Here is a 12,569-nt window from a genome sequence, read left to right on the forward strand (position 1 = left end):
CTGATCCGAATCACATACAAACATACCAGTGCAGCTTCCTTGAACACCTCGCGATCGCTAAATCTCGTCATGGTTCAAGGCACTTCAGGATGTACGTGAAATCAGGTACTATTAAGTCGTGATGTCGCATACTTTTCCCGGTAATGCAATTCATGATATTTCAATAAGGAAATTGCGAATATCTCAGTTGATTGGCTTGTTCGTGTTATCAGTCTAGTTGATATGACGTATTTGTAAGATTTCAAAGGGACGAGAACATTTTCCAGGCACCCAAGATCATCTAGAGGTAATAATACAATGTACAACGTAATTTAGATCGTGTTATGATAGGGCATTTTTGAGGAATATGTAGATCAAAGAGCAAAATAAAACAATTTCTAACGAAAGAATTATAGATTAAAGATGGATACAAATAAGATCATCAAAAATACTTTTAAAAGTTGCCAAACATATATCTTAGTTTGTGTCAACGCATTCATATGGTGCGTCGACTGATAATAAATTATTAACTCATGAAAGAGATGAACAATACGCTAACGAAGACGAAAGTTTAATTGATTTCAAACTTCTTTACCTTGCTCCACAAGACATGACATCAACAAGTGTACATGAATGGGATGAGCGGTGTTCCAGCTCAACCCCACGGGCATCTCCAATCTACAGCTATACATGTTTACAGTTTTTTGACCACAGTGGACAGGCAAAGACTCAACAATGGACAGATAGAGAAACAGTAGCACTTCCTTGTGCAGTTGATGTGATGACAGACACAGCCAAAGGGGATGACCAATAAAGGCCATAAATGTCATATACCATAATTAATGGAAGTGACAAAGTCGAACAGGGTGGTTGACAGCACAATGTACAATGCTGTAGTGATAAGAACTGGGAATGCAGATTAAATAATAAGAAATAAGCCCGATATGGGTCAAATTGACTACACGGGTTTTGATCTGTAGAAATATTTGAACGAAATGTCATGAATTAGACACAATAACATTAAATCATTTGTATTTTCAGGGATACTCTACAACAAAACCTGTATGTACTTAGGCTCCCTGGTATTTTCATGTTTTCATGCGATCGTGTAATGCCAGTCAAATGACAGCCTCGCTCTTTCCGCTCGTTCACGATTTGAAATGCGAAGATACATGTCACAGATCGAAGCCACATACAATTTGTCTACGATGGTCTATATTTTGAAAACAGTTAGCGACTTCCTGTTAAACATTCAGAAAAACGTTTATTACCCAATTACGTTCGTCTCTCAACGATACATGAGGACAAATTTCATTGCTTTAATGTGATTGACTGCCAAAGGTCACGTGCTTGACTCTGACCGGTCAAAAATACTGACAAGGTTACAATGATATTATCGATGTTCAGAGCTTTTGAACTCTGCATAACATCAAACGAATCTTCTCGGGGGTTAGTCATTCAATGATTCGGAAATGGAGACATTTCCCGTTGCTGACTCTCTTTACCATATGTCACCACACATATTATTGAAAAGGAAAATTATGATAACTTGTCAATAATACGAAATCATAACATGTTGGAGAGACTTTTTCGAAAAAAACGCCTTGATGTGTACCGGCGTTCACAGGCGTTCATTGTGTGATAGAAAGGCATTCTGACTTACGTGAATGATAGATAATGGAGGAATCACAATACAGACGACCTTTACAAAATGGTTTTGTCTACAAATGTAGCGGGACTTGATACATGTGTGTCAGCTAACAGTGGCGTTAAATGTGACATGACATGTCACGGTGACCTGTAAGAAGTATAGTTTGAAGCATAGGACATTGTCCCGATCGTCATGTTCTGTTGCTCAGGGACAACTGACGTGAACTTATCTGGGTTCCCTAAAGCATTGTAAACGTTTATAGAATGAGCTCCATTTGGACACGGTTACCTTCATGCTTGTATACGCTGTTATCAAGACGAACTAGGCATATTGATAATGAATAAAGAATCCTCCTGAATTTTTAAATACTGGCCAAAAATAGTTACGGATACATGTAAATTTTGAATTATGAATTATGAAATTATGAATAATGATGTATTTATTCATTGACATACTGATAAAATATCAATCATAAAAATACCAACATCCCTAAGGTATTTTGTCCAGTATATATACATATCACAATGGTAATTACACGTATAGTGCCAATAACGAGAGGACAGCGAAATCTGAGAGAAACGACGAAGGGGATCGGGTGGTCAGGCCCCCTGACTTGTTTGACAGGAAATCGTATTTGCGTGGAACAGTGCTCATGCTGTTGATCACAGGTTTGTCTGGTCCATTCAGCTGCCTTATAGCTGAAATACTGCAAAGTGCTGTCTTTAGCTAGGCAACAAACAAGGCGCATCATTATTAATTTGAATTGGAACAATATATTCAACTAAGAAAGATAAAGTAATTTATATACTTTTCAAGATGATTTCTGCATGTAATAGTTGGGTCACATGTCTAAGTGCTGTTACCTAAACAGTCAATCCGTGCTCAATCCGTACACGACCAGATTGGTGCACCAACTCCAGCGAATGCAAATGACGTTTATAATGGAAACGCAATGGCAACCACCAAGAAATCAACTGTAAAGACTCTTTCAAAAATGCAATAAAACCCTTCTGTTCATAATATCCCTTTCATAACCTTTCTTGCCGCTGAGCAAATACAAGTTGAAAATAGGCGCTATATCAAGTCATTATCATTATCATTGTCAAACTGCGCTCCATATTGACCATGGCAGACTCCCAGGTCCAACCACTGGAACCGTGGCAATTTGATTACACCACTGATGGTGTCATTCGTCCAGGGCCTAGATTTTCGAAGCTCTCTTAGCTCTAAGATAGTCAAATTATAACGTTAACGTTAACAGATGGCACTTACGACCTTTTTAGCTCTGACAGAGCTTCGAAAGTCTAGGCCCAGCATCTTGTCCGACAACTTTTCTTATTTCCTGACGCACGTGCCCATCGTACCAGTTATTTGATATAGATCCTAGTCCACTAACATCCATAACATTACATGGACAGCACCCAGTCTACATATTTTCTAGAGTTGTAACGATGCATCGAACTGTCGATGCATTGCAATTGCCGAGTTCCAACTTCCAATAGCAATTAATCGACTGTAGAAACGACAGTATGTGTGACTATCTATAGTTCATTATCTGATAGATGCGCAGCGCAAAATATAAGGATTCGTTCACTTTGAAATAATTATGTTGTTTTGCATTTTTTATTGTTTTGGGAGCAGACTTGTAGCTTCAATGAGATAATGTTTTAACAGTTTACTTGCTTTGGGTTTAAATTTTCTTGGGGAATTTCAATAAGAAAAAAACTATTGCAATAGTAATGCAGTAGTTGGTCGCAATAGCTATGTCCCCCTCAATAGTCACCTTATTCTTTAGCCAACTGAACACGTCTCGAGGTAAATATTTCAGCGTTAAAAATATATTTTATTATCCACCCACCACTTTCAGTGAACACGGAGCTGCTCTCACTGACGTGTGGGACAATGTGAATGGTCGATTCTAGAGAAACATGACAAATGGAATTCATGCTAACGCGAGTTCACACAATGTTTGACCTCCGAGTACCTGAACGACATAGTGTGCCAGTGTGTCATCAGGCGAGGTATCACAACCCATTTGTCTGATCAACACTCCTTAGCACATATGATCGTATCACTCCATCGTCAGTATCATTTGGATCAGAAGCCACGATGTGTGATGATTCCCGCTATACCCTGCTGTTTAGCATAGGCTATATTTGGGTCGAGTACAGCGGCAATTGAATAGTGGTCCTATCTCTTTGCAGTTATGTGAACCTTTCTCGGTTTCTAGCATACACCACATTAGGTCTTCACAGCTGAGCATTTACGAACTGGGTGGAGATACTGAGGCAACAAACCAGACTTCGGTAAGCACAGGTTCTAACATAAAGACTCCCACAATAGCTCCCATACAATATATGCACATACCATTCTATGGAAGAGTGTTAGAGTCACATTTTCAGGCTTTTGCGTCTACCTTGGAAGATCCTTTGCTTACACCTTCTTCAATGTATTCTTTCATTTACGTTGATGGAAGATGCTTTCATTTGGATAATGTTTTCTTCCACTTGCATTGATGGTACTTTCTGTTTCGTTTCGTAGATAATACTGTCAAGTGTGTAAATGACGTAGAAGATAGACGTAGAAGATAGTTTCTGTCTATTTTCATTTACGTAGATGACACTTTCAAGTGTGTAAATGATACTTTTATCGACGTAGAAGTTTCTCTCTACTTTAAGAATCTAAAATTAAAGTGAAATAAACAACTCTGTTTTTCAATGCGCCTTAAATAAACCTCCATCAAGACGTTAGCTTTTGTCATTCAGACGTTTTCAAATACTTTGAAATGATTTCAGTTGTGAAAATACAGACACGGCCAAATGAAAATGTACGACTGACACCCTCGTTTTGATATTGTTGCATGTAGCAATAAGATTGAGTGAGTTTAGTTTTACGCCGCACTCAGCAATATTCCAGCACTTGGCGGCGGTAAATAATCGAGTCTGGACCACACAATCCTATGATCAACAACATGAGCATCGATCTGCACAATTGGGAACCGATGACATGTATCAACCAAGTCAGTGAGTCTGACCACCCGATCCCGTTAGTCGCCTCTTACGACAAGCATTATCGCCTTTTATGGCAAGCATGGGTTGCTGAAGGCCTATTCTACCCCGGGACCTTCACGTGTCTGTAGCAATAAGACCTTTTACTACAGGTTTTGTGTAGATGAAAATTTTTTCTACTTAATTTCTGAAATCAGTATAGCATGTGTCTCTATTACACTTCCTCGTATGAACGTACCGTTTACGATGTGAGTGAGTGTTTTAAGATTAAAAGTTTAATAATCAATATTTCAGCGTGACTAAATCAAGCTATAGATTTATAATAAATAACAGTAAAGTATAAACATTTGTCAACGAAGGACAGTAAAAGTGGATCTTCAGAGACATAAAACCCAAAACAGTAACCAATCTAAAACAGTCTAAAACCAGGCTGTAGATCGCCAACAACTGAAAGAATAATTTACATAGATGTAAAGATTGTTTTAGACTGATGTGCTGATACTCTTCCACAGTGAAATCATCATCCTGATGAAGGAAGGTATCATCTACGTCGATAACTGGATTATCCACATGGATGTTAGTGTTTCGATGGTGGCGCAAATACGCTTCCGTACGCGTATCACCCTGTTTGTAAACACTGGTCGACAGTTTGTGTCTGTTACGCCTCCTTTAGACTACATTCATACTATATTTTATTCCATACAGCATAAAGGCCTACCTTTGAATATTGGGTATAACATTCAATACGTGTAACACATACTGAGGTCAGTGTATGAATACTTACTCGGCGTTCAAGAGTATTTACATGGCGAGTCAACTTCATGCTGGAGGTTCACTTCGATCTGGCGTGAATGAGGGAGTGAGTATTAGTTTACGCCGCTTTTAGCAATATTCCAGCAAAATAATGACAGGGACACCAAAAATGGGGTACACACATTGTGTCCATGTGGGGAATCGAACCCGGGTACTTTAACCACTAGGCTACCCCATATCTATATATGCAGCTTCTGTGGTACGTATTGTTATGTGTACTAAATAAGGTCCCAGAATTACGACATGATAAAATCCTGGCAGTGACACTAGAGTCCAAATACATTAAAATATATCAACATTTGCTCGATTACAGTGAAGATTTCTATAATATTGGTTAGGTTTGGATGCAACCACTGATGGTCAATAGTGGAGCCATAACTCCTGTGAATCACGTAGGAATTGACGTGAGTATTACTGATCCCAGGAATGTCTCCTAATCTGATATAATTCATAACAGATAACAGTCAGAGTGAGTGAGTAAGTTTAGTTTACACCACACTCGGCAATATTCCAGCTATATAGCGGCGGTCTGAAAATACCTGAGTCTGGACCAGACAATCCAATGATCATCAGCATGAGCATAGACCTACACAGTTGGACCGATTACATGAGTCAACGAAGTCAGCGAGCCTGACCACCCGATCCTGTTAGTCGCCTCTAACCATAGAGATGACATTTGGTTCAGCATTAATGTTTTAGACCGTTTAAATACGTATTCATTCTTTCTAGGTTAATGTGTCAGCCAGGAGCCTTGATCGTCCCGCTTATTCAGACCGATTTGGGCTGAGTATGTTTATAGGCATTATAGTAGAGATGTGATCCTTTTCGTACCTCATGTCTGATCATCTCCATCAAACATTCATTGTCACGTCAAGGGCACAGCGTTTATATGGCATGGTACCGTTTGTGTGCACAGTAAACAAATCAGGTAAACACGTATGTCTCATGTAACCTGTATTATGTTTCCAGTGAGCCCTAGAAATTGGTCATGAAGCATCTCATCAATAAACAGACCAGTAGGAACGTTAGGGTTTGTGAGGGTGGTTGGGGTGGGTGGGGTTGGGATGTGTATTGTGTACACAGTTTGTGCGTAGAGTTCAGGTCACACATCAACCGAAATAGCAAAGTCGAATGCGGGGAGCTTTTGTATGGGTAGCCGTGTTTGGCAGCTTGACTCCTGAGAGTTTCTGGAAATTCAGACCTGCCCCACAATGAGGCACATGTGATACACGTGGTCTCACCTGAGGCAAGTCAGTTTGTTCAAGAGTGATTCTGTTCCCCCAGCAGCAAATAAAACCCGGTACCCGATTAGATACGCCATGTGGCCATTATCCTTTTAGCGCCCAACGTGCACTTTGGGTTATCAGGGGTAATAATAATCAGAATCTGATGAGAGCATCCAGTGAACAACTAGTCAGATGGATACCAGGCGTTGTATGAATGATTGATTATTGTAATCAAATATATTCTAAGCTCTAAGCTAGTAAGCTTTGACTAGAGGTGTCACATGTGACTGACCTGATTGTATGATTTTGTTCAAGAGAATCAAAACGATCTCACCTTTAAGTCATCAGCGTTATCTTTGACATCATCACCTACCTACTACGACGCCACATGGCGTAAACTACTCCCAGGGAATACATCAAGTAAAACATAAGAGAGCATTATACGAAATGTGAAGAAATATGTATCTTTCTGTGGTCTAGATATGTATTTAGCGTCTGAATAGCTATTGTGAAAGGTGTGGAGCGGATATGTCATTTTATGCCCTAATTGAATGCTGGTGGTAAAGTAATGTTCTTCTTCCTTCTTAATGGCTATTGTGTGGGATGTATTATGGAACCTTTCGAAACTGTTACTGTATGGAATGTGGAGCACAATATCTCATCTGTCTTTAAGATTTACTGCACAGAGAGAAGAGCAGCATATTTCAGTTGACGATATGGATTTTATAGCAACACGTTTTTTCATCAGTGTAAAATGCAACTGTACAGAATGAAAAACAAGCCATCTCGTTATCTGTTCTAGATATTTAAACGAGTTTGTACCCGTGAAGATCCGGGTTAGAATTGATCAGGAGCAGTCCATGCTTATCGTCAAAGGCGACAAACAGAATCGGGTGGTCAAAGCTCGCTGCCTTGATGAACACATGTGATCGTATCCTAGTTCCGTAAACTCATACTCGAAATGTTGATCACTGGTTTGTTTGGTCCAGGCACGATTATATATAAAATGCTGTCATGCAGTTGGTATACTGCTCAGCATAGCGTAAAACTACTAGCAAAGCAGATTCAGTCATCTGGGTGTCGTTGTACAAAACAATCTTTGGGCTATTTTAATCGTAGCTCCAATACCTCGACATAGACGTTCGACAGCAGTAGACCAAAGGTTGATTTGTTCAATGACACCCAGGTCCAGACATATACTAACGGAAAGGTTGGTTTCCAGCAGCTACAAGGCAGGCAATAACAGAACCTGCACGTTACTTTCCAGGAAGGACGATGTGCCTACGTTGTTATAATGATGGCGGTGTTCTGGATCTCCGAGTCGCTGCCAATCTCGGTGACGGCGCTGCTTCCAGTCTTCATGTTCCCGCTCCTCAATGTAGTGGAGGCTAAAGTCATATCCAAGGCTTACATGAATGTGAGTAGAAGCAATTTACACTCCAGTGACTCAAATCTGTATTGATTATTTGGTGATTTCAGTGTATGTCTCATCTTGCAATGGTGCTTTGATACTAGTGTATCTAGAGTCCTTCAGCAAAAATCGATACAAACTAGTCTTGTTCAGTTAACAAACAGCTTTGCCCAAAATTATATTTGATTAGACGTATACTGGCTTTTTTATAATATATATATATATATATTTATTTAATTTAAATATTTTTTTTCATTCGACAAAAGATATAACGTCAGCATTTATAGTAAAGTAGCCCTGGAAACATCATATGAAAGGATCGCCGCAAATCGCCAAACATACATAACTTGCTGGTCAGTCTGAAACAAATACATACAAGTCTAGATTTCCATAGTCTCAGTAAACGAAGAAAGTCTCAGGACTCCATTTCATTATATGTTGGTTTTTTTTATCATGAAGCATTCTGTTTCTGTAAAATATATTCATCTCAGAGACTAGTTATTACTCTAATAATTTGCATTAAGAAAGTGTGTATTTCTTCCGTAACTTTCGTACCCGTGATGTTCTGGGTTTGCACAGTAACCCATGCTTGTTGTAAGAGGCTCGGGTGGTCAGGTTCGCTGATTGGTGGACACACATGACGTTAGTAAACTGTTCCCAATTGCGCTGATCGATACTCTTGCTTTTGATCACTGGATAATTATCTGGTTCAAACAGGATTATTTTAGACACTGCCGCCACATAGCTGGAACATTGCTGGAGTGTGGCTTATAGGTGATCAGTCACTCACTTTCGACAACCATCATTCCAGCACAAATAAGCCTCAGGTGACTGATGATAGTATAAGTTGGTCATAATATGTCACATTTAATCAATGAAGATATCAAGATATATCTAGTAGGCATCCTTTTCAAGTTCTGGTGTATCAGTGTAGCAATATGTCGATGTGTGTCTATATGAGAAGCTATTGTACATTGGTGATCTATTCCTACAGGATACAATCATGGTTTTCCTTGGTGGACTGTGCATGGCTGTTGCCGTAGAACACTGGAACATTCACAGAAGAATCGCGCTGCGCATTTTGATGTTGGTTGGGTCCGAACCAAGATGGTGAGGCACCTTAATACAGTCACATCCTGTTCTGAACAGACTCACGTCAATGTGAAGAAGAAAATTTTAAGTAGAACGAAATGCTATCCTGACATATCTCATGATGCTGCGCCAGTACTACATCTATTTCAAATAGTCACCAAATCCATAATGACATAATAGCCTTATACTGACATTAGAAATTTCAGCGGAGGATTTACATATTACACCTTTATGATATACTGGCAGATAATTATTATATGTTTTCCAGCTGAAATTCCCCTTGAGGTAAAAACTAAATATCGACGCTGTACAGAACATTCGGATAACAAGTATGTTCTGACAGCATGTTTATCCAAATCACAATAATTCTGTGCCGCTGCTCGTTGTAGTTGTGGCTTCGTGGCTTATTTAAGGTTTTTGGATGCTGCTCATAGTATCAACCACTGGGTTGGTCGCCATCGTGATTCAAGAAAAATCTTACAACAAAATACATTATTATTTTTAACAGGTTAATGCTTGGGTTGATGATAGCAACATGGTTTCTGTCGATGTGGATCAGCAATACTGCAACAACGGCGATGATGATCCCAATAGCCAACGCCATTCTCCTGCAGCTGAAGGATACGAAAGACCGGTCTAAAGACGAGGGAGGTACGTTACACCTGTATTAGTCAGTCGACATTCTCCTGCAACTGAAGGCAGGATATGAGAGACTGGTCTAAAGACCAGGGAGGTACGTTATATCTGTATTAGTCAGCCGATATTCTCCTGCAGCTGAAGGATATGAGAGACCCGTCTAAAGATCAAAGGCCCGTTTCACAAAGCTCTCGTAATCCTAAGATCTCGTAACTTTTCTCGTAATCTTACTACCTCCTATGCTACGAGGAAGCTTACGAGGTACTAAGCTTATTAAGCTATTAATATTTGTGAAACGGGCCCCAGGTAGGTTCGTTACCTACAGGAAAGATTTATCACCTGCACAACCCCTTTTCACTGGCTGTGACGCCACAGCGATTAGCCCGTGTCTAATCTTCGACCGACAATGGATGCTCGTGGATGCTGTTCTTCAGTCGGAAGTAGTTTCTAGACTGTTGCAGGAACCTATGCTTGTCGTATGAGGCAGCTGACGGCACCGTGTGGTCAGATTAGTTGACTTGGTTCGTGTATATATGTTCGTCATATCTTACCATCGATGCTCATTATGTCAATCACTGTGTTGTCTGTCCTAGACTCGAACATTTACAGACCGCCGTCCTATGGCTTTGTACGGCACAACACACTCAAACAAACAAAATATATTCTTCGGCAAATTTACTGACCCGAAAACTCTTTTGATGAGCAGTATTATGAATCACACATTCCCTGAAGTTATCTGACAGAAAATGCCCATCTTGACCGCTCTTCCTTCTTAAAGTTCACATAGATTCATGTCTTTTTGCATCACTAATTCAACAACGGATTAATATTAACTTGTGTTTCGAGAGACAACTGTACATGCCAGATAATTAAAGAGAAAAACCCTATCGAATTACCTACCAACGTCTTGTTCTCCAGTTGTCGTTAAAGTATTTCTCTTCGTGATCTTTGGAATCTTTCAAATTTGTTTTCCATTTGTGAGACATATTTTCCTTTTCAGAAATTGAAATGAATGGAAAAGAATCAAGTAACGATAAAAAGGCTGAAAAGGAAGAAAAGGAACCACCAGTGGAGGAATTACAAGTCCAACCGACGTAAGTTTATTGCCAGAATCTATTCCACCATATTTCAAGATTATGTCCTTTAGGTCGTGCTAAAGGTCCAGCCCACGTTACAGATGCTGATGGCCCAGTTGTTTGGGTTAAATACCTATCGTCGGTATGATCGTGGCTATGAATTCCTGGTTCATTCTCTCTATGTATTTTATGTTTATTTACACCATAGACATATACGTTGGTTTCAGCACATGGGAAACATGCATTACATCAGTTTTTCTTTTCCATGTCATTTTCCAAGAAATACAGTCCAAAGCTAATATTTCTAGTCTGCGTCTTGAATAGTAAACATCCGACACTGTTCCTGTGTCTTCTAGTGATTTGTTTCTTGTGTCTTCTAGTGATTTTTTTCATGTGTCCTCTAGTGATTTGTTTCTTGTGTCTTCTAGTGATTTTTTTCTCGTATCTTCTAGTGATTTGTTTCTTGTGTCTTCTAGTGATTAATACTTAGGACAACAGTTTCTGTCAACTACAATACTAGAGAAAATCAGTCATGACTACTGACCAAATGAAAAAGGTGACACAAAAATGACATATTGATGAATAAATAAAAGAACATCTGTGATGACAAATGCCCAAGAAATGCAGCTCCAAGAACGGGTCTATCTTCCCGTTCTTGCAAGGCATTTGGAAGTTGAACTCACATGAATACATGACACATTTTATGGATGAGAAATACAACTTATTAATACGACGTTTCAGAGATAATTCATTCTGCCTCACCATCATTCACCTGTTTAAGGAGTAAGAATTGGCCCTGAAATGTCGTATAAAGAATACAATGACGTTCTTGTCCATAAAATATATGACGTATTTAAATCTGCTAGTATCATGTATGGTAAACAGTGGACACTTGAGTCTTCTGTTGTTGCGCACTGCTTGGGACATTAACTTTATGTCAACACAAATAAAAGATAAAATCAGTCTGGATTATTAGCCCAAAGTAATAATATTGGGCGTAAAAGACAACATAAAGGTGAATAGAGATTAATAATAAGTAATGAAACACCAGTGTTGAGAACATGGGTTCGCGATAAGGGTCAGTAAAAACGTGCCTTAATGTCATGTCGAACCAGTAGTTTGCCCGAGTTGTAATAAAAGTTTTAAATGTTTGTCAGTTACCTGGCGCCGCCCAGCATTTCGGTCATAAGGCGGCCATTTGTAGACGACCATTTAGTTTCATACAAATACTTTGAATCTTGACGAGTGACGGAACAGACAATCTTGACGCACAATATGGATGTTATCAGAGCTAAACCCGATCTGTCAATTTTGTCTTTCAACTGGTGCGTTCAAGTCGGTTATTCTTATGTTTGCTGGTTACAGGAATGGTTTCATTAATGTTCAAACCGTGTAATTAATTATGTAGTAAGTATTGTTACGCGTTGATTAGGATCTTGAAACTGAAACGATCCCAGTAATCAGTCCGTAGAGGAACTGGTCTCGAAACCAACAAACAGTTAAGAAATGTGTTGTAATTTAGAACTGCATTATAAAATCAACTAAGTTTACAAATCCATACAGATGTATCACGATGAAAGTACAAAATGGAGGCACTGCAGTCAATGAAATGCTAAGATAACGTATTATAAGAGCCGTGCTTATAGCGACAATATTCACCTCTAAGCCACACTAATC

General features: G+C 39.2%; 1 protein-coding gene across 1 annotated transcript in view; it reads left to right on the top strand.

Annotated features, from left to right (window-relative positions):
* The window catches only part of LOC137297151 (Na(+)/citrate cotransporter-like), a 33,918-nt gene that overhangs the window by 12,972 nt on the left and 8,377 nt on the right, over positions 1 to 12,569 (top strand). Inside the window, exons 2-5 of the mRNA XM_067829171.1 lie at positions 7,945 to 8,094; positions 9,083 to 9,198; positions 9,689 to 9,831; positions 10,817 to 10,910. Coding sequence (XP_067685272.1) covers positions 7,945 to 8,094; positions 9,083 to 9,198; positions 9,689 to 9,831; positions 10,817 to 10,910 — 503 coding nt within the window. The remainder of the gene's footprint in view (positions 1 to 7,944; positions 8,095 to 9,082; positions 9,199 to 9,688; positions 9,832 to 10,816; positions 10,911 to 12,569) is intronic.

The sequence above is a fragment of the Haliotis asinina genome, chromosome 1 (genome assembly GCF_037392515.1).
Source record: "Haliotis asinina isolate JCU_RB_2024 chromosome 1, JCU_Hal_asi_v2, whole genome shotgun sequence".
Lineage (NCBI taxonomy): Eukaryota > Metazoa > Mollusca > Gastropoda > Lepetellida > Haliotidae > Haliotis > Haliotis asinina.